Genomic DNA, 22,614 nt, shown 5'->3' with positions numbered 1-22,614 from the left:
CGATCCATATGGTTTTGAAATATCAAAAACATTGTAGTGATTTCATCTACCTACCACTTCTTAATGCCTAATATCTTAATAATTTAATGCTGTCTGTGAAACTTTAATATATCACAGTATATACCTCTGGAAAAAAAGACCACAGCATAATTTTCAGTTTCACTCATTTCTCAGTTTATGGGTGTACATCTGTGATTAACATTTTTTTTTTTTTTTGGTAAATGGACAGTAGTGTGTTGATTTTCTTTTAGGGACCTGGTGTTGTTGTTACGTGTCGTATATGGCGGCGTAATAACTGCAGCCTGGTTCTTCCCTGTTTCTCATTAATGAAGGGCTTCTTCCTTGCTTTATGGGACTTCAGTCCTGCTTCTAGGAACCTGATACGAACTGTCCTAGTAGTGCACCTCACATCTGCACTTAATGTTTCCCATTCCTTTTGAAGGTCACTTGATGTCATCCTCCGATTAATGAGGCACTGTTGGATAAGTTGATGGTGATTTCTGGCATTACAAAGTTGCTTCTGCCCTCTACCTAGCTGGTTTTTAGTTATTGCCAGTGTCACCTGTTTCATCTTGTTCTTGTGTACTGCTGTCATAGAAACTTTGCCTGGAAGCAGCCTGCTGCTCAGTGTAGCCTCCTGCCAGCAGAACCAGGATCAAGCCAGGATTTAGGAATGCAGATAAAACATATGGAGCGGTCTCAAGTTTCTCCAGAGCTGTATTTTTTAATGGTTCTGTACGTGCAGCTGTGGGAGCCCAGGCTGAGCGCTACGTCACCGCGGCGCGTGACTCGTCACAGTGCGGAAGTGCGGCTGATAAACGCCGCGGAAGGTCCGAAAACGCTGGGGGGGGGAAAGGGAGGCGGTCGGGGGCTTCTGCACTCACATATGACTTTTAATGCCGTCCCTGCAAGTGAAGTTAACTTAAGCAGCAAGCGAAAGTAAGAAAACGCGCAGTCAGTTGGCAGACAGCATTTTAATAAGGTATGTTAATTAATGTCCTGTTAAACGTCGACGTACGCCGTATTTGTTTTGCTTTTCTTACTTCATAATACGTGATTTAACACTGTTTTATTTTGATACATTATCTAAACCATGGACTTCTGTGATCTTTAAATTGGTATTTGTGCCTGTAAAGCAAAAGTGAAATCTAAAGTTAACTGATATTGTAGAGTGATGGAAATGCCGTGTTTTGTTTTGTTTTGTTTTGTTTTGTTAACGACTGGCTTTCGCCGAAACGGCTCCTCTGGTTATACGGGCTTGCTAAACGATCGCCATTATTGTTTCGTTTTCCAGGTGCGTGCGTGTTTTTTTTTCTTTCATTTTTAATGGCCCAGCACTGACCGTATTGAAATTTATTAAAGAAGAATTACAGTAAAATGAGCTGTGGAGCCACAAACGCGTCCCAGGAGCGGCTCAGCCTGAAGGAGGATCTCACATGTGCCATCTGCTGTGACCTCTTCGTCGATCCTGTCATGTTGGCCTGCATGCACCACTTCTGCAAGGCTTGCATCTCCACTTACTGGAGGAGCCTCAGGGATCCTGTAACCTGTCCCCAGTGCCGGCAGGAGTTCCCCACAAAGCAGTTCCAGACCAATTACTTGGTGGCGGCCATGGTGGAGAAGGTGCGGGCGAGATCAGCAGACCACCAGCACCTGCAGGTGGGTTACGTATGTATTGCATAACGGTACCGTGTGCGTGTGAAGGTACGTGTGCCCTGTGGGCGACTGTGGACTCCAGGCTTGCACCTGCTCTCACCTGCAGGTAATTCCCATGGGGATTAATAAAGTATCACAAATCTATCTCTCAGTCCTGCCTCATGCAACTTGCTGATTATTCTATTTTTTTGCCTTATCCCAGCTGAGATGGTTTAATGCATAAAATAAGCCAGTTGACACCCAAATGAAAGTCATGGTGCAACATTTTCAGCATTTTTTTCAGTCGTGTTAAATTTCTTTCCCCCCCCCCCCCCCCCCCTCTGGGTTTCAGCTCAAAGTCCTTAACCACAGCATACACTTTTAGCACTGATCTGTTTTTGTTAGATAATCATTGACTGCTTTGAGACAAACACTGGTTTGCTTTTTCTTTATGGGCAACATTCAAGAAAAAAGAAGGGAAATCGAAAGATACTATCCTATTTTTTTTATTAATGCAATTTCATGTTAAAATAATTATATATTTAAATAAATTGGAAAAAAGCCTTCAGATGCATCTTAATAATCAGTCTCTCTATTTTTATGAATTTGAATTCTCTTCATTGTTACTACATTCATGTCTACATTGTAGCTTCATTCATTGTTACTTTGGACAGATTCTATGTAAGGAGGAACCAGAGAGCTGATGGGATTGTTTCAGTGGATGGTGGCACAGTGGATGGTGGCACAGTGGCTGGCACAGTGGATGGTGGCACAGTGGCTGGTGGCACAGTGGCTGGCACAGTGGATAGTGGCACAGTGGTTAGCAGTGCAACCTCATGACTCCTGGGATAGTGTTTCAGGTCCACTGCCTGTGTGTATGAAGTTTATGCAAATTTCCTTTGGGTTCTCCAGTTCTCGCTTCTGCTGTACAAAACCACTAGGTCGATTGGTACCTTTAAATCACCCATTTATGTGTGTCTGTGGGCATGTATATACTACATTGTGGGGACCAAATAAGTTTTTTTTTTGTCCCCACAAGGGGAAGCTCATTTTTATAAAGATCAGTGACTACAATCAAAACCTAAAAATGTCAGAAGTCTTATATTTTGTTTGGTTACTTATGGTTAAGGTTAGGGCTGGGTAGGGGTTAAGGTTGTCATTGTTGGGATTTAGAAATAAATGGACGGTCTCCACGAGGATAGGAATATAAACGTCTGTTTGTCTGAGCCCAGAGAGCCAGAATGAGTGTTTGCCCTCTGAAGGTTTGTCATTTTTGTTGACAAACATCATGTTGCTGTATCATATTTGCCTGTTTACTGCTGTTTGTTGAGAAGGTTACTTGCACACAGTGAAGAGGACAGAAGGAATAAGTGATATTATCAGTGAAAAAATTTTAAGCACAATGACCTTTGGTCTGAAGATGGACCATGGCAGATAAGCTTCTCCAGAGAAGGTTGCCAAGCAACTAAGCTTTTATTTTTGACTGATTAGTTTCTGGTGGCCTTTGTGTTCCGCTGAAATGTGTCCTTTCTGCAGCATCTTCAGCTATCTGCTACCCCTAGTAACTGTGTTACTATTTGTCTCGTGAATTTAGGCTCGTGAAGTATTTGCATTCTCCACAGAAGTAATTCATTGTTCTCTGAAGGATTGCCTAATTTTCATTTAAGTGAAGACGTGTGAGTGATCACCCCTGCTGAGATTAAAATATTTGCTTCTTTCTTTTGTTTTGACATTTTCCTTTGGGATACACACTGTTAGATAGTATACATATTTTAGCTAGAAATATCTTTTGGATATGTTTGACTGTATGCAGAATGAATGAATAGCTGGCCTCAAAATGAAGAAGAAATGGAAAAACGCTCTGGCAAGATCCCTAGAAGGCAAACAATTGAGTGTTTTCTTTTCTCTCCAGAAACGGCTGAAAGATTGTCTAGCCTCTCACCGCTTGACGAAGGAGTGCTACATGGGCATGATCCACAAAAACGAACAGAAAGTACTCAAAATAAAAGTAAGTTCTGCTGGTCAGATGCCGAAGACTCCACTTTCGTTTGGTGAGAATTTCCCCGGTTGCGCAAACAGGAAAAAAATCTGCATTCCCCTGGGCAGTTGTCGTGTGATCAGGCCTGCGGAGGAAACGCTGACTGGGCTCTGTTCCTCACCGGCTTGACACAGCGGTTTTGTGTCCACGCAGAGAACAGGTGCGGAGCTCCAGGGACAGATACGGAGTGACTTCCAAGCCTTGCACTGCCTCCTGCAGGAAGAGGAGGCTTCCACGTCGGAGCATCTGAGGAGGGAACAGGAGGAGATTCTGGGGGAGCTGGGCCGACACCTGGCGACGCTGCAGGGGGGGCTCGTGGAGGTAGAGGAGAAGATGCACATTCTGCAGCAGACCATGGATGCAATGGAGCAGAGGTACCTTCTAGAGGTAAGAGTCACAGCATAACGCTCTCAGAGCAGAGAAATGCCTCTGTTCAGTCTTTTAATCATACAGTTACAGAGATGCACCTGCATTCTTCCAGAATGTGCTATTTAAGTGTGACTTTGTCAGGTCAGTTTTGTGTGTAAGGCGTCATGTAAGAAATCTACGGCGAACAACAAGTTAAGACTTTGACATGAAGTTTTTTTTGTATGTAAAATGAGCATTTTTAGGAAGGAAATAAAATAACACTGCCGGTATTATTTAATTTACCACTGTTTTGTTTGCGGTCCTCCTTCGCTGCTGTTGTTGGATTTTGTGCACTAGTTTCTCATTCACCTGCACTTAAAAAGTGTTGTGACGTAATAAAGTGATTTGACATGATTTGATTTGCCACTTTGCACCTGCAGGCGTGGGAGTTAAAGTCCCACCCCCTCCTCTTTTAATTAAAGTTTAAGAGACATAAAAATATAGTGGGTGTCCGCCATGTTGTCTCACACATATATTTGGCCAATCTATGCCGTTATTCGTTTTTTTCAGTTCAGTCTGACATATAATAAGTTATAATTTTAACTTATTGACCTTCCTTTCCTTACTTCTTTCAGTTATTGATGTGTGTTTGTTTAATATCAGCGCTGACACTGAATTAATAAACTATTCTGTCGGTGATATTTAACTGGATTGAATATTCACTGTTATTTGTTATGGAAACTATACGATTCATTTTCTTCTTATATACAGGGTTCGTACGGGTGCTGGAAATCCTGGAAAATGCTTGATTTTAAATATAGTGTTTTCAAGGTTAGAAAAGTGCTTGGATTTTGGACAATGTGCTTGAACCTGCTTGAATTTGAAATTGCATTGCTTTCATAATAATTCGTTATCTTACGGAGTAGTTTTCCTTTTAGCTAAAAATGCATTTTGCACGTAACGAAAATAACTCCGCTCGAGTCCGCGCTTGTGGCTGTAGTGGTGTAATCGTGCATTCCATTTGCCTCGGGATCCGATTTTCGGATTCCGATATTACGTCACATCCGCTAAAAACTCGGGAAAACCGAGTCGGATATAGTAGCAAATCCATGGATCCATATGGAAAAAGCAAGATTTTTTGCTTAGCCGGACAACTTGTCGGATTTAAGGTACCTCAGTTTAAATGGCCTTTATCTTCATTCACTTACAATTAGCCCGAACTACCTTAAATCCGACAAATAATCCGACTAATCATGAAATGCAATTCTAGAACGGTTAATTGGTAGCCATTGTTACCAATATCACTTGATAACACATTACGCGCGGTGCTTCACGTATAAAACTCCGTAGCAACACGTCCACAGATAAATTGGACGATATAGTGTGTGCGACCGATTTAATGAGCCACAAATGAGAAGTAGTGCTTAAACAGGATAAAGCTACAACTTTCCCTTCTGTTGATAAAGGGCGCAGCCATCTTCGATTCTGAACTCGGGATCCTCTGCGTTATCCGAGATATTTCTCGGATCTCCGAGAAATGGGAGCGCGCATGTCATCACTTCCGGCTTCGAAACTCGGAATCCGACTCGGAATCCGAGTTCCTAGGGCAAATGGAATGCACGATAACAGTCTAAAGGGCACTTCCTTGCCAATTTGTTATTGATCGTGTAATTCACGCGAAAGTATTCAACAATTTAAGTTGAAATGTCATATTGTGTTTTTTTTTAATAGCACAATGGATTTAAATGTGAAAAAGTACATACAGCATATATAAACGTAATTTACCGCAGTTGTTAGGTACTGGAAAAGCATAAAAATGCACCTTGAAAGTGCTTGAAAAGTGCTGGAATTTGAAGTTGGAAAAGGTGTAAGAACCCTGTATATAAATGACGTTTAAATGGGCAATGGAGACGGCTGTCATTTGGATAGCAGGTCTCCAGGGGATGTTCACTGTCTCAGCTCCTCTGGTTGTTTGGTATTTCATGAGGCAGTATTTCCCAAAATGTGGACCGGCTGTGGGTGTCCGTGGACCGGATTGGGAATATTACTGGTATGAGGTTCACTGAGCTGGGTGTCATTTTCTGAAGCAATCGGCTGATAAGGTTAAGAGTATTTCCTTTAAACTTTGTCAAGGTGCCTCCTTCATTACCATGTTCCCTGGTCGATAATGTCGAGAAAGTTTCCCCCTTGATAGATCATAGCATGTGTTATGTAATTCCGCACTTTCTTCCTCGACACATTTTCACCTCCTCATGCCTCCATTGAAATACCTTTATCTGTTGATCACCTTGTCTTTTGAGGTTATTGCTCTCTTGCCTTGCTCCATAAATCTCTCGGGTTGGACTTTTGTCTTTGACCTGCACATTATAACTTTCTTTTTGTCTGCGGGTGCAAAAACAAAATCCCGTAAAACATGTTCCACACAATGTTCCACACAATGTTCCACACAGCCTTTTAAAATTATTTTTGCTTTTATAAGCAAATCTACATATCTACAGATCTCCATATCACATCAGGAAAGACAAATCACCCACAGCGCGCTCTCTCTCTCTCTCTCTCTCCCTCTCCCTCCCTCCTACATATTCTTTCTCTTAAATAACAGTCAAGGACTGCTAGACTGGCACTGCCCTGGAATCCGGTCCAGGGTGCTCCACTGTTTAATGCCCTGTACTGCCTGGCATTGGCTACAGGCCCCCCCCCCCACCATTTGTGCAGGATAAGCAGGTGGAAGATGGATGGATGGATTAATTCCAGTTATGGCAGGATTGTCCCAGATCAACTGAGAAATGTATTAATTACATATATAGTAGATTTGTATATTGACAGAGGTATTTTTAGTTTCATAAATTATATAGGCTTATTTTTGTGACTAATTTGAGTGCTGGTTTTTCTGCTCAAAGACAGAATAAAAGCATGATTTACAAGCTTTTTCTAAATTTTCTTAGGTATGACAATACAACTGCTTTTATGTTAAATATATTGCCTATATATTTTGATGTTGTTTTGCCCTTATAACATGGGTGTGTTGTCTCTGTAGTATTTAATCTGAAATCCATTTTGTAGGGCTGTTTAATAATAATTAATCTGAGTCTATCAGTCCGCATTGAGGGGAGTGGTGCCTTCGTACTACAGCAGCTTACGGTAAATGCCGCAGGTCATTGTGCGATGTGTCTCTTTAAATATGAGCATTGCACAAATACCGAATGACAAGTGTAAATTTGCCAGAATGTACAGCTGCTGAATTTGCCTTTTTCATGCCCAGAGACGTGCTTAGCTGCAAGATATGTGAACCCCTGCGTTTGCCATCTGCTGTTTAGTAATGAGTCTTGCGTAAAGTAAAGTTCATAGGGTTGTACATCTTTGTGGTATTAGTGTAACATTTAATACGTTAATGTTTAGCAAGTTGAATGGTGAGAGGATTTGTCTTACATTTCGACAACAGATTCAACTGTGTATTTTTAGTTTTATATAGATGTGTTACAAACATTGCACCAGACTTGAGAAGGTACCTGTTAAATCGTCATAGTAGTTGAGTAAATGTGATTATAGTTCAGCTGCTCTGAAACTTGAACTAAAGGTCTCCTTACAGAAGAAGGATTTTAAAGCGGGCAGTGAGTAATACATAGGATGTTCCACTGAGCTTACTGTCCATGTCCAGCTTCGACCCAGCAGACCAACATTGGCAGAAGTGTCCTGTTTGAATTTTGCCCCACATTTAATGGAATCTGGAGCTCTTGGGCTCTGTAACCATAACCCAAGAACTTGGGAAATTTCGATATGACCCATAATGTCAGTCAGTTCTGAGAAGAGAGATTTTGTTGAAATATCACACAAGCTGAATTACATGACAAAATCATATTCAGTTCCGTACTTCCAGTTCCTTTGTGCCAAAATCTTGGGCTCTGTAACCATAACACAAGAACTTGGGAAATTTCGATATGACCCATAATGTCAGTCAGTTCTCAGAAGAGAGATTTTGTTGAAATATCACACAAGCTGAATTAAATGACAAAATCATATTCCGTTCCATACTTCCAGTTCCTTTGTGCCAAAATCTTAACAAAATATGACCACTGTACAGCCCTTTGAAGGTAGTGACTGATTAATTGTTTATGATATGAAGACTAAACCACTGATATTTTCTATTTCTATAATATATTTAAATGATTCTATACAGGAAGTTTAGTAAGCATTTTTTGGTAATGCAAACAAATACATTAGTGATATTGAGTATATAGTTTTGAATCCTTCTTCTTTTACTTCCAGACTCCTGAGGTGAATTTCAGGTGAGTACCAACAATTCATCATAATTTTCTAAAAATCCATTGCCATTCTGTTGCATTCTGTTCAGTTAATTTATAACAGAGAAAGCAGCTTCCTGACCGTTTGTGACTTCAGCCTGGCCTGATGTAGATCGCTGGCACTAGGCTTTTTGGCACGGTGCTTATGGGAAATGTGCCGGATCTTCCAGTTTACTAATTATCATCATTCCTGAGAACTTTAAAGGGGCCCTATTATGGCCATTTTCACAGTTCGTAATTTTTTTTCTGGCATCTAAAATAGATTCACACACCTCAGTATTCCAAAAATGCAATTTTCTCATTTCTCATTACATCTCTATTTGCTATGTCTGACATGCTCTGTTAGAGCTTTAAGCCCCACCTCCAATGAGCCAAGTGTTCTCTGATTGGTCAGCTTGCACTACTAGTTTCCAGACAGCTTGCCGGCGGGCGGCCAATAAGGATTGAGTTACAAGGTGACGTCACCATGTCACAGAAGTAAGGGCTAGAATTCCAATGAGGCATTTCAGGCAGATTAGAGAAGAGTGGTTTCTGTACTGAGAGTTACTCCCATTGGTGTGTACTTGGGGCCGTAGTGCAGACTGTTTACATGCACATAAAGATACATGATGCTAAAGGAAAGGGAAACACCAGAAAAAGCATAAAAGGGTCCCTTTAACCTCTTGGGCGTTTAGCATCTTAGTGTTTTTAACTTTTTATCGCAATAAAAAACAGCAATGTTGTAAAGCTTGGCTTAGCATGGAGTTAATTACCTAATACGAAGAAGAGGGTAAAAGAAATAGATTAATGGTTTAAAATGTAAATGTTAGGCACATTGTGTAACTGGTACTGTTCTTTTAGGAATTTGAGTAACTTTCCAATACCAGTGTCCCAATTTGCCTAATTGTGAAGCTTTTCTAGAGCAATAGTAGGAGTCACATAATGGACAGATACATCAACACAGCAATGATTAGAATTCACTGTCTGACAAACTGCTCTCATAGATTTTCCAGCTTGTGCCCTATTTTAAGGTAATGAGTGTATAGACATGATTCATGTTTGCTCACCAATTATTTTCATCGGTAAGGTTGCCTACTTGTTGGTTGTTATCAGGACCAAATAACAAGTTGTACTCTGCCCGTTTTATCATGTTTGTCTTTTTTTGTGGTCTAGACTGTCTGTTGAGGTGGACCAAGGACCCGGCATAGACATAAGCAGTTTTGGTGCAAAGTATAAAGGTCCGCTACAGTATATCGTCTGGAGGAAGATGTTCAAGCTTTTGAATCCAGGTATTCTCTTTGATGTGACGTCCGTTACATGCCAGGAAGCTTCTCATGGGTTCTGGTAATCATACATGCATGTTGGTATTAATAGCAGTTTATTATTTTCATGAAAAAGCTTTGGAATGCCGCTGTTTTCCTGTGTTAGCTCCGATTTAGATGCGGAGCTCCAGGTTTATCTTCACAGCATGCAAACTTTGAGTAGGAAAAGACCCTGATGAATGGATAGAAGATGAATGGGTAATGAGAACATAATTATTGTGATTAGTGTAAATTAATGGTTCATGGTATTGTATTATGCTGGTAGGCCCTGCTCCACTAACTTTCGATGAGGAAACAGCCCATCCGAGTCTCTGCCTTTGCCGGGAAAAGACCTCTGTGGTAGAATGTGACAAGATGGTCGCCCACAAGCCCAGTCGTAAGAGGTTTGTCCAGTGCATCAACATCCTGGGGAGCCAGGGCTTCCAGTCAGGCCGCCACTACTGGGAGGTGGGAGTGGGGAACAAGACAAAGTGGGATGTGGGCGTGGCCCTGGAGACCGTGGACCGTGGGGTCCGGGTCAAGCTATGCCCAGAAAATGGCTACTGGACCCTCCGGCTGCGGAACAAGACCCAGTACTCAGCAGGAACTCAGCCCTGGACCCGTCTGAGCCTGACGTCCGCCCCTCGCATCATCGGCGTCTTCTTAGACTTCAAGGACCGGAGGGTCTCCTTCTACAACGCAGATACGATGCTGATGCTCTGCTCATTTAACAATGGGCCGAATCAGAAAGCTTTTCCCTTCTTCAGCACCTGCCTCAGTGACCAGGGGCGGAAACCCCAGCCGATTCGACTCGTCCACTTCCCTCTGGAACCGCTGTAAACCCTGAGCTTATAAATAAAGGGTGATGTGTACAGAATATGAAGCATGTGCGATAGACGACACATCTATATTGTATCTGTCTATGCAAGCCCTGTGTTGTACATAAATTTATGATTTCCAAACTAGACCTGCATACATGTATGTAAGATGTGGAGGCAAGTGTTGCGGTTCAACAGCAGTTCATTTAAAAAAAAAAAAAATTTTTAATTGAAAGATATAGGTCTTAAAGGTTGACTTTGACATTTTCGCTGTAGGTATTGATGCCTGCTTATTAATGAAGGAGTTCAGACTCTTCTGCAGCCGTATTCTGCCAAGCAGTCGTTTGCTAATGTGTGACGTAGTTGCGCAATCATTAAACCAATATTATTGAAAAACTTCTGAATAAACACAAGCCAGAAATGCACTGTTGTTCCGTTTTTACAGCTCTATCTTGTCTATGAAGTATGTAATATAGTAAAGTTAATCTGTTTCTTTTTTTATCCTTGGATGGATTCATTTTTATGTTTAGTTTTTTTTTTTTTTGTCCAGTGAGAGATCTTGTTTGTTTTGTCAATCATTATTAAATCTTTACATTTGATATTTTTTGTGCTGGGAAAATATGCAAATCATAAAGTTCCATTTATGCATATTTTTTTCCATGACAAATAGCATTTATGATAATTCCTTGCAGACTCGATTTGCTTAATTTGTCACTTTCAATTTGTTAGCATTTATAAAAAGGCAAAGCTTTAGGAAATTGTCACAGCACTGTATTTTGATGTCACTTGATTAGAATATTGTAATGCCGTCGTTTGCAAACACACTCACCATGTGTGATGAAGGAGGCTTGTATTATGCTGTTCCTGTCACACTGACCTCCTTTTTCTTTGGAATGTTGCTGTGCAGTCTGGTTACCAGTATCTGCCTATTGGAAGGTAATGGCAGCGTATTCGTGTCAGACGTATGAGTTTCCGGTGATAATGGGGAGACGTTCAACCTCGTCATTCCATCTCTGATACTGATTGTAGTTGCATCCTGTGCCCATTCAGTGGAAAAGCTCATTAATGAAACTAGTCCTGAGGTCACTTAAAGTGCTCCTGTCTCCCTGAAGCAAAACCTGAAATGAGTTTCTCCTTGTCTTCTGGAAGAATTGCTTGCATTCAGTGTTTAGGTAATAATAATTAGTTTGAAAGGGTGACAAAAGTTAGTTATATAATACTCTTAGGCCTATGTTGTTCTCAGTGCAAAAGATTTTCCTAAAAAAAACTGCAATATGAGAAAAGACCTCGTATTTGCTCTTCTTGAGGACAATGTCTTTTTCATTTCCTCGCAGGTTGATTTAAAATACATTTCCTCAGGGAGAAGTGCATGACTCGAACCCAATTAGCACTGCTGGTGCTTTTGGTGTCTGTGTCGAGGCCCCATTGTGATCCTCCTGACGGTGTAATCGCGTAATGAGGTGAACCTCCGATCAGCTCGTTTCAGCTGCTTTGGCTTCTCCTGCCAGGTGAAAGATCCATCCTGCTGGGAACGATATGTCAAATATCAGAGGGATAATAAGTAACCCCCCCCCCCCCCCCTCGGGTTTCTACAGATTTCTACCGAAGGTTCTCAAGATGAAATCCAGATTTTTTTTCCTCCTTTCAGTGAGTATGTGTTAGATGATATGGCATTGATGTGAACTGAATAAATGCATTGTGTTTAAGATGGTCTTAAATTCAAATTTGCACACAGAAGTGACAGCATGTCATGATTCTGATTTCACATATTAGAGGGGGTCTCTTTGTAACTACAGTCCCAAGTGTATGAGTGATATATATATTCAGTGTTTCAGGTAGAATTTAAGCAACTCAATCCTCAATTGAATCGCCTTTTTTTCTTTCAGACACTATTACACAGATTTCTTTTTAAAATTAGCACAGCTGTTGATGTTTTTGAAGTTGTGTTTTTTAATGAAGTCTCTCTTTGAGGATGTCATCTATCTAATGGATTCCCACATCTTCAGCGTTACTCTACAGTACTCTTATTCTGTAGCGTAATCATAATCTATTCCAGTTATTTTTCGCTTCCTGCTTTAGTCCCTGCAGTTTCTGCTTCCTTTCTGGTCTCAGCCGTCCAGGTGCCCCTCACATTTGGTGTTTTGGAAATGATTTTAATGCTGGTTAGCAGATTCCTTTATTCATGTTTTTATAACCTGTATGTTACCCCCTCTGCTATCTTCTGCCACGGAAAGATTCTGCTGTTTTGCTTGCGTTACTCACGGACACAGTTCACTTGGCTGGTTCACAGCATGTGTAGTTTATACCTACTTGTTTTGCTGTCATGAACTTGGTTGTTTGTCCACTATGTGATAAGATGACAATCTGAGAGATGCCTTTTTCACGCCAGGTGTCGGTGGACGGTGGGTTCTGAGGTCGCATGCCGCAGCTCTCTGTTGACGCCGCTTTGTGTGCAGTTCTATGTTAAATGAAGCCGAGTCAGGAAGTGGCAGGAGCTGAGAGGGTCAGTTTCCTGTTGCCCTGTTAGCCATAAGCACCCGGGCTGGTGACTTGTTACCCGGGGTGGTCTGGTACTTTGCTGCCCTCTATTGTTTATTTACGGTACATAAATGAGTCTGTTTACAAAAAAAAAAATCTTCCTTAGATTTCTTCAGTTTATTGGAGGTATTTGCTTTGTGTATACAATGAATAATGTTACTAATAATATATCATGGTAAATTTTAGCTCCTTTTTCTCTTATAGCTTGTTAATTTTTATGTAGCTTAAGCCCACAAGGCAGGTTACATAATTGAGGCGCACAAAATATGGCCTAATCTGATGTTGTTGTTTTTTTCGCTCTCTGTAATTACGTGGACACCCAGCAGGAAAACTCCAAGACAATCACATTAGTGATGGGATTTAATCTGTTAGCCCACGCAAGGCCGACTCTCAGACCCTGCTAGATGCTGCGTTGCTGTGATCGACTGCAGGTACAGCACTGGCTGTTCAGTAAAGGGAAAGAAAATCCCTTTAGTATGCTACAGTACAGTATTTCACATTTATGGTTGTCATAAACAAATTAGACATGCATGCCAGAGTCAATTAAAGAATTGCGGTTTAAAAATGAATTTAAAATGAATAAAGTTTGACTAAAATCCGAAGAGCTGCCCTGTTACCAAGATCATGAAGAAAATCTTAAGCATTGTGTCCAAATATGTTCCTCCTCTTGAGATGCAGTGGCCAAAACAGGCCAGTATTATAAGATTTTCATAAAACAGAAATGAATAAACATATCACTTGGTTATATCAGAAACAGTCACAAGATTTTATAACACCTGCAACAACTGTGGTCAGATCATATGACAGAAAAAAGGACAACGGAAGCAACAGGAAAATGCATTTGTCTGCAAACACACTTCCAGTGAGGATCAGAGTGATCTGCAAAAGACTGGGCCACATCCTGAAGTGCATATCAGGCCTTTGCAGAACAGGAAAAAAATACAAAAACAGAATTTCAGTCTGTTTAAACCCTTAAGCTCATGTGAAATTTCACCTTTTCAAAAGACAACAGACCAGAGCATGATGCCGCTGCTACACTGGACCGGTTCGGGAGTGACAGTCCTTCAGCGGCCCAGTCAAAGCGTTCGCTTGAATCTGTGAAAGTACAGCTGAACAGAAATGACCCTCAATCAGGCTACCAGATATTTGACAAAAGACAAGAATTATAGGCTGCATCTGCACCAAGTTAGAGACTCATCTAATAATGATTTACGGTTATTAATGCATATATATTAATTTAAACATATTTCTAGTTAATCTGCCTAGTTAATTCCCCACAGTGTGTTCTGTTTTATTACTGATTATTTAAATCTCTTGCAGGCCTCTTTTGGACTAAAGCTAAAACAAATTCATATTCTCTGTACTCATAGTTATATATTTTTATAGTATGAATTTAAAATTTCAGTTCTTTCGTGATCGGATAATTTTCTAGCTACTGGAATTACATTCTCCACCTGTCTGCTACTGACTGCTGCCAGGCTAAACGGTAAAGACACCGTGTGTCACCACTGTGCACCTTAGGAAGCTCAGCCAATGAGACGATGACTACACCTTAGGAAGCTCAGCCAATGAGACGATGACTGCACCTTAGGAAGCTCAGCCAATGAGACGATGACTCACCGGATGTTAAAAAGGACCTGCATGTTCCTCAGTACAGTCCAGTGGAGATAACGAAGCAGTGTAGCTGCTAATATATAGGCAAATGTGTCATCTCAAAGTGCAATTTGTTACCTAAAGACTAAAATTAGTGAAATAATGCAAAAGCATGGAACAGAAACACAGGTCCTCCTCTTATTTACCACCTTGTATTTGTGCCTCTATACTAAACAGCTGAGAAGTGAGTGACAGTGTGTTCTAATGAACAGCTTCCCCCACGCCAGGCAGCCGTCTCGGCTGAGGAACCCCTCACCGTAAAATAAAAACATTAGAAACTAATAACATAGCAACAGCAAGCAATGAACCCCAAGCTGAACTCCGTCCTATTGTTTCCAGATACCAGGATAAATTGTGGTGGTCTTCAGCCATCACTTGCCTTACAATACAATGACTCGCCCCTAAAAATGATTAACATCATTAGTCTATGCTGTGACACAAAAAGGTGCCTGTCACTGAAATAAGGTTTCTGTGTAAGTTATGGTGCTACAATTCACAATCAGCCAGCCCAGTTAATAAAAGGTGAAGTTTTTGAATTGCTCTGTACATATATCCTTATCAATAACTGTCGGGTAGAACACTGTCAATATCTTTAAGCTGAATATGTGAATTTGAATGATTTTTGAGTATATAATTAGTAAATTGTTTGTCATTGTACCAGATGCAGGGTCTAACAGCAGCTATTCCTTGCAGTTTTAATACCTAAGTAAAAAAATTACTCTTGGTTATTTTTGAATTATTAAAAAGCATGCTTAAACATTATAAGAACAATGGAACAATATGCTAGATAATAATCAAGATATAAGGTACTGGGGTCAGTTTTCCTCATAATTTACTCAGTCGGCGTGCTCTTTAGAACATTACAATGAGTGAAGATCATTTTAAATCACTGGTGTGCTTCACAATCACTGCATTTATGAGCAAAGCAGTCGTGTGTGAAGCTGGAGTAGGAGATGTGCTCTGTACCAGCCACTCCTGTCCTCTGGAGTGAAGAAGGCCACACTGCTTCCTGTTGATGGCTATTCACGGCCGAGTGACGGACCAGGAGGATGTTCTCTGAGCTGTCAGCACCTCCACAGCTATCACACAGGACACCTCCTGACACCACACAGGACGTCCACTGACAAAAACAGTTCCCCCCCCCCAACCCTAATTCTCTGCAGCTCGGTGGAGTCATGGAATCAAGAAGGCATTTTGGGCCGCTGATCTGCGCACACACATCCGATCTGCTTACCGCTGCAATGCGCACACATCCTCCGAATCGCAGACAGTCACGCTAAAACGTGTCATCTTGATGCTCATCGTCACTCTGCTTGAACCACCCACCCGAGTGCATGCACTGGAATAGCTATTTCGGGTACTGAGCGTGTAGACTGGCGTCGGAAACACGTAAAAGTTAAACCTGTGGGGATCTCACCAAGTTGTTTTTCCCCTCTGAGTAACAGTCGCACTAAGTTGTACGGGAAAACCTGGGAATGCATCCATCTCAACACAGAGAAGAGCCATGGAAGGTCAAAATGAAGGAGCCAGTACACTCTGCATATCAGGGCCAGCTGTGCCCCAGGGTGTAGCATAGGGGGGCCTATGTGGGAACTGGCTATTGAAAAGTTCAAGAGATTGCAAAAAATATATCAAGGGAACCTCCCCCCCCCAAATTGGCAGCAAAATATACTAACGGAAACTCAGCCACCACCCCTCCCCCTAATCTGCAGCAAAAAATACCAATCGCTCCCCCCGATCTGCGGCAAAATATAAAATTTTTACAGAAGCCATTATAGAATGAAACCTTTAGGGACTTCACTTTAACGTATTTGCGGAATCATGTGCCTCCGATAGGATCAAGACACCAGAATGACAAGCCTGATGCCTCTGAATACTTTCTACTGTCCTCTTGGTGCGTGTTGGGCAGGATGCCACCCCACACCACAGTCTGGCCAGTCGCAGGAAGCAAAGCCACTACATCACTGTCTCCTTCAAAGGCCCGCGCAATGAATATTGGGATACGTTGGTCGGCGAAGAATCTATTGGGCGACTCGGCAAAAGCAGGACGCATTTCTAGGCCGTATTTGATGTAGTCTTCGAAATTGGACGGCCTTGTCACACCGCTGCAACATATTCAGATGCAGCCGGGGAAGGGTCCAGCCCCCGAATTCGGACACAGGCATTGCTGGGGAATATTAAGCTCAGAGGTTCTCCTCCCCTCTTCATAGGATGGGCTAAAACCAGAGTGCATTGTGGGAAAGAAGGTAAAACTTTGAGCTGGTGGCTTTTTCAGCTTGAGACAGGAAGCTGTTTTACCTTTTGACTGCATGTTTTGTAAGCGGACAGTGTAAGCATAGCTTTGGTTCAGTCCTCTGCCTTATCTCTTTCCCTAATGAAGCTGAGATTATCTCACAGAGTGGTTAGGGGTGATGTCTTTGCATTTTAGGTGAGGACCAAAACTTACAAAATATCAAAAAATAGTACTTTAGATGTTCTTCTTCAACTCTCTCTCTCGTCGTTATTGTTAATTATTATTTATCATTGTTATTGTTGTTGTCATCGTCTGCTCATTACCGACAGCTGAAAGGAGATGGCTTCCTCCCTGCATGCTCGGCCCAAGGACAGGGCCTTGAAGCACCACCGCGTCTTCCGTCAGGTCCTGGGGTCAGGAAACACATTACAGACCCCCCAGCTTGGAGCTGCAGTCCAGGTCATGGCAATACAGAAGTCTCAGCTTGGCCCCTTGGTCCTTGTCTTAGGGAGGGGCTCTGCCACATTGTTAAACTCTGAGTCAAAATCCACACAACTAATTCGCACTTGTGTGTCAATCTGATTTCAGACTGATTCCCACTAAACTGCTAAATGACTGAAACCGTTCCTGATGTGAATTACATTACATTGAATTCCAAACTAAGGTAAAAAGCATGGCTGGCTACCAATGTGCCCCCTCTTCTGCACTTATCTTCCCATATTTGGCTATAAAATCTTTCAACTTTGTCTGCCTCCTTTCTGCTGGGGATTCCGGCTGTGGCTCGTCTCTTAATCTTCATCGCCCCTCCCTTCATGTTTGCTCCCAGAATTTTATTGGATTTGATTAAGGAGAGACTGTGCATTGATAAATTACAGTTAAAAAATGGGTGGTATGAATCCATAGTATTGGGAATGATGTGTGTGAGGAAATTCTGTTATTTCAAAATGCTTAAGTGTAGAAGTGTAAATTTATTACATAGCACAAACAAGAAGTGTCACTAATGCAGACAATATAATCGATGAAATGTTACAATGGATAACCTCCTCTTTAAACATACTGTATATGAATTTATTAGACACCAAATATCTACATATGATAGATGTGGTTCCCTTTCAAAAATATGGACAACGTGGCTGAAATGTTATTCACAAGACAGCATGGGTGCTGACAGAACTGTCCACATTTTTGCAATTTTTGAATATGGAGTTCGGCTATAGAAAGGCTGTCTGTCTAAGGTTAGAGACATAAAATGACTCAGCTGCAATATGGCTTTGGAGCATGTCCATCCCACTGGTGGAATTGCTTTGGCACAGATCTAAGGCAGCTTCTGTCAAGCAATGACCAAACTGAGCTAAACCCTCAATATTTCACTTTGAACTTTCCACTGTGAACTTTCCACTTTGAACTTTCTTGCTTTCATTTTCTTTTCCATGGTGAATTTGTCATGTTTGACTTTTCTTTTGTTTATAGGATCCTTTTCGTCCAAAATTAAGTAAATGTTTTTAGTAAATGTTTTGTACTTTCCCTAATAGAACACAATGTCAGTGGAAATGGCACTGAATCAATGTTGAAATCTTATGTTGATTTTTGATCACATCTGCACCCTGAATTAATTTTGAAAGAACATTGAAAATTCAACAGATATTCAACAGAAGATAAATGATTAATCAATCAATTTTCAACAATTCTATTTGTGACAGTAACATCAATCCTGCCTTATCTACAGCAAAAAATTGCATCAACTATTTTGCCTATAAATAGAATGTAAAATGACCAGTCAGTTCAAGACAATAGATTCTTCATTTAAATTCATCATACAACATGTAATGTAAAATGTAAAAACAATGTAATAATGTGAAGCATATTACTCACAAACACATCAAATCGTATCAAACATCCATCCATCCATCCATCCATTTTCCAAACCGCTCATCCTACTGGGTCGCGGGGCGTCCGGAGCCGATCCCGGAAGCTACGGGCACAAGGCGGATCCTATCAAACATGTTATTTTGAATTTGGTCTATGATACAACCTCCACAACACACCCTTATGCAAAGTAAGTAAAAAGAACTATTCCAAAAATATTACAAATGAAATATTCTCTTACCTTAAAGACAGCAACAAGTAGAGATATCTTCCTGAAAATTGGTATACAGTAGAATGCAAGTGCAGCTTTAACATCCAAAAGAATGATAAATCAACATACATCCAAAGGTGTTGTTGGTAGTAGGACATGCCTGTCGAGTTTCATGGACATTGATACATTAACGCAACATACTGTTCGCACGGAAAGTACAATCACGGTAAAATTATGACTGATGAAAATTCAAAAGTTTATCAATGTCAGCTTTCTATCTGGGTTGTGTTATGTGTTTTTTTGTGGGGGAGGGGGGTAACTAACCAGAAAGTTTGGGTCTTATCCATCGGCAGTTAGGGATTACTTGAGTTTGAGAAGCATTGGACCATTTATTGTTATAGTTGAATCCACTCATATTTTTCAGTCTGTAACACTGAACCAAGACTGATAGGGGCTCTCTATAGCACAGTAAAACCAGTGTAGTCCAACCAGAACGGCTGCTAGAAGATACTGAACAAACGGTGTACTCCTCCCACAAAGCACTAGTGTCTTAAAGTTGTACACCCCCCCCCCCCATTCTAACATTTGGGACACTTAATTTAGCAATGAGTTCAAGCAATAGAAGAAGGATAAAGCAGAATGATGAAAAGTGCTGACCAAACATTCAGCACTGAATGCCAAAATGAAGCCTTCCTGATTTCAGGGGGGATAAAGAGACAGTCTTCAGCTTCCTGGGGAGCATGAAGACATGTCCATTTGATAAATAATATTTTTACAATGTCTTTTCAATGTTGAAGCAACATTTCCCGTGGAAATAGCTGTCCACTGTGATCAGGGGTCTCAGTGAGCTTCACTGACACCATTAGATTTGCCAGTGAGGACTGGGGCAGAGCAAGGAATTGCATGCCACCAGAAGAATGTTTTTTGTATTTTGGGACCCTGCTACAGGTCAGATTATGGACCAATAGGGTGCTTCTCAGTATGTGTGACTGGTTGTACTTGTATTCTCATGTACCTGTTTTACATCATCATTCATTGCCGAAGACCCATTCCAATACTCGAGAACAGAACTACAGAGGACATATGGGGCAAGGCAAGATGTCATTCTTGCCTTGCCCCAAATATCGAGGATACAGTTGCATCTTCTCCAAATGAGACCAGTCTGATGATCCATTGTGCCGCAAGTTCAATTTTGGGAGGCAAATTAGCAAGACCGGTCTTGCCAAGGCCACAAGTACAATCTTCACGATCTTGGTATTGAGAAACACCCATATTTTAATGAAATACTTTAATTGCAAGGGATCAATGAGCACATTGTGTGCAAATGCCTTGCTTTAAAATGTACGCTATTCAGCGGTTCTTGCAATAATATTTAAAGATGTCTTGAGCTGTGTGTTATTCTCTGTGGCGTCCTGGGGAGCAGCTGCGTGTTTTTTGGTTCAGTCCTACTCTGTCGTAAGATTATCTTTGGACTCTTCGCTTCATTAGGATCTGACAAACATTTGAAGAACCGCCACTAAAGCATATGTGCAGAAATATTTCAACCTTCATTGGGTTTATATAATTAAAGTTCTTAATTCTAGATTGTGTAATGTCCATAATTAAGAATGGCAGTTACGTTCTACCTAACATTTCCTGCATTTTACATATTTTTGTAAGTAGCACGGATCGGTTCGCCGATTGCTTTTGCTCATGTGTTCTCTCACTTGATCCTCAGGTGGACAATCAGGTAGCAAAGGGATATTAGAAAATTGTGACCAGGCCCATTTTACTGTAGGCCCAGAGCTTTGTGCTGCCTACATAAACAGTACAGTGAAAAAGGAGGCTGACCCAACTCAAACATGAACACAGGGGGACGTCTCTGAGAAAACACGCACTGCGCCCTGGAATTACTGCGCCTGGTGGAGATCTTTTGTGGGGGCTCCCCGATCTGCTGATAGAGGACCGTGCTCCACAGCTGATTTGATTTTCAAACATTCACTTGTGTTTTTTTTTCTGAAATGATAGGGGTTCACCAAGGTCTTTGCCGAATGTGATTCTGCAGATGGTTCTGATTCAGTTCTGATTGGGTTCTAATTGAAGTCTCTGAAGAGGAGTGAGAGGGAGTAAGGGGTGAAGATGATCGGGGTTATGAGAAAGCACCCTCACTGTGGCTTTGGTGAAATGTTAGCTGAATTCAAAATCCACATTTCATGTTTCCCGTTGATAATTACAATAAAAAAAAAAATAATAAAAAATCAGAAGTGATGGCATGCAATGTCCATATAGCAGTACCTAGTGTTTTCAAATTGCTTAAAATGGCTGAGAATGGGGTGGAAATGACATTGTGACCTTGTTTGTAGCTTCGTTTCTAAGTACAAAAATAGGCAAAAATGCGTGCCTACTTTTGGTTGAGATTACAGGGCATTATTTTTTTTTTCGATTAATTTATTTATATTACATGGACAAATATACATGCCTCATGTCATACCTCACTTTCTGCAACTCAATAAAAGTAATTTTCTGCATATAGTAGAATTTTTAATACTAGGTTCAATTAGGCTACTTAACCGTAAATTCCGCGAAATTTATCTTATTTTCTCTAAATCCATTAACTGAGCTCAGCGCACGTGGATTCAGTATACTAGGCTACATGGGGGCATCTCCTAGTTGTCGTGATTGTGTTGTACGGCTTAATTTAACACTTTGGGGGAGGGATTGTGTTGTACCCGCTTCTGAGGAGGGGGTATTGTCACGAGTATCTGGCTGCCCCACAAATCCGTCTTGTATTTTAAGAATGAACAGGGGTGGATGCATGTTGCAGTCACGAGCAGTAAAAAGGGAAAAGGAAATCATTGCAAATCTATTCTGATCTTGAAAAAAACGTTTCCTTTTAACGAGAAAAGACCTTTCCTTATCGTTGACAGTTCACACATCCTCTGTGCTGGGGTCTTTGGAGAGAGAAACAGAAGAAGCTCACCTGAGTTTCGCTCCACACTCGGACAATAACTTTTTCCTCTCCTTTTTAGTGCTTTTGACCTCAAAAGTATTAGCTGCGGACGAGTTTATTATAAGGTTTAAAACTATATAGAGGACTGGAAATCTGGAAATGAAGAGAGATTTTACGCTTTTCTGCTGGATTTGGATTGGGATCGCTTGTGTTTCAGGTTGGAATCGGTCTTTGCTGTACTAGGCTGCGCGGTTCAAAGTGCATCCTCCTCTGGGCTTTCAGCTTTTCTCCTTCATGTTTCACCTGACTGATGACATTTCTATGTTTTCACTAAATATTTGCATGACTGGTTGGATCTGTTTTAAAAAACGTACGATATGAACCACCAAGAAAACGTATCTAACTTTTGTGCAACACATACCCCTATATGCAGGCAGGTTGGACCGTGATAGTCAATGGAAGTGATCGGTCATTTGTAATATTGTTTTTGCAGTTTGCGGCGTTAACGTCACAACTGTTTGTTTGGGTTAAACTTTCAGCATGATATTGAGTTGTGTTGTTTGGGTTATGGGGAATAGGAATTAGTGGAAGGTGAAATTTCGCTAATTTGGGGGGGGAAAGTTTTGTTGAATAAGAAGTAAGTGAAGTGAATGATGTGACTCATCGGTGATGAGCGTCGCTGACTGTCGGAGTTGTTTTACTGATCCATTATCTGCTAACTTAAACGTGTTATCCGGTACGTGCATTTTCATTTTCCTTTCTTC

General features: G+C 41.1%; 2 protein-coding genes across 9 annotated transcripts in view; both read left to right on the top strand.

Moving 5' to 3' along the window:
• The first annotated feature begins 789 nt into the window (after positions 1 to 789).
• Positions 790 to 10,845, top strand: trim105 (tripartite motif containing 105). 4 transcript variants are annotated; one of them, XM_023838830.2, is made up of 7 exons: positions 790 to 982; positions 1,366 to 1,659; positions 3,548 to 3,643; positions 3,827 to 4,060; positions 8,288 to 8,307; positions 9,475 to 9,590; positions 9,889 to 10,845. In XM_023838830.2, exons 2-7 carry the CDS (start codon positions 1,378 to 1,380, stop codon positions 10,440 to 10,442), a joined length of 1,302 nt encoding a protein of 433 aa, XP_023694598.2. In that variant the 5' UTR covers positions 790 to 982; positions 1,366 to 1,377; the 3' UTR covers positions 10,443 to 10,845. The 4 variants fall into 4 exon arrangements, with proteins under 4 accessions (XP_023694598.2, XP_023694597.2, XP_023694596.2 ...); XM_023838829.2 differs by having other exon boundaries at positions 1,363 to 1,659; XM_023838828.2 differs by having other exon boundaries at positions 1,295 to 1,659.
• A 10,835-nt stretch (positions 10,846 to 21,680) lies between these two features.
• flt4 (fms related receptor tyrosine kinase 4) overlaps positions 21,681 to 22,614 on the top strand; it is a 49,746-nt gene continuing 48,812 nt past the window's right edge. The window contains exon 1 of one of the 5 annotated variants that reach the window (XM_023838834.2): positions 21,681 to 22,067. In XM_023838834.2, coding sequence (XP_023694602.1) covers positions 22,010 to 22,067 — 58 coding nt within the window. In that variant the 5' untranslated portion in view covers positions 21,681 to 22,009. Of the gene's footprint in view, positions 22,068 to 22,245; positions 22,587 to 22,614 lie in introns of those variants that run through there. The other 4 variants (XM_023838833.2, XM_023838836.2, XM_023838832.2 and 1 more) reach the window with 4 other exon arrangements.

Source organism: Paramormyrops kingsleyae, chromosome 10 (genome assembly GCF_048594095.1).
Source record: "Paramormyrops kingsleyae isolate MSU_618 chromosome 10, PKINGS_0.4, whole genome shotgun sequence".
NCBI classification, from domain to species: Eukaryota; Metazoa; Chordata; class Actinopteri; order Osteoglossiformes; family Mormyridae; genus Paramormyrops; species Paramormyrops kingsleyae.
This window is presented reverse-complemented; position numbering and strand designations above follow the sequence as displayed.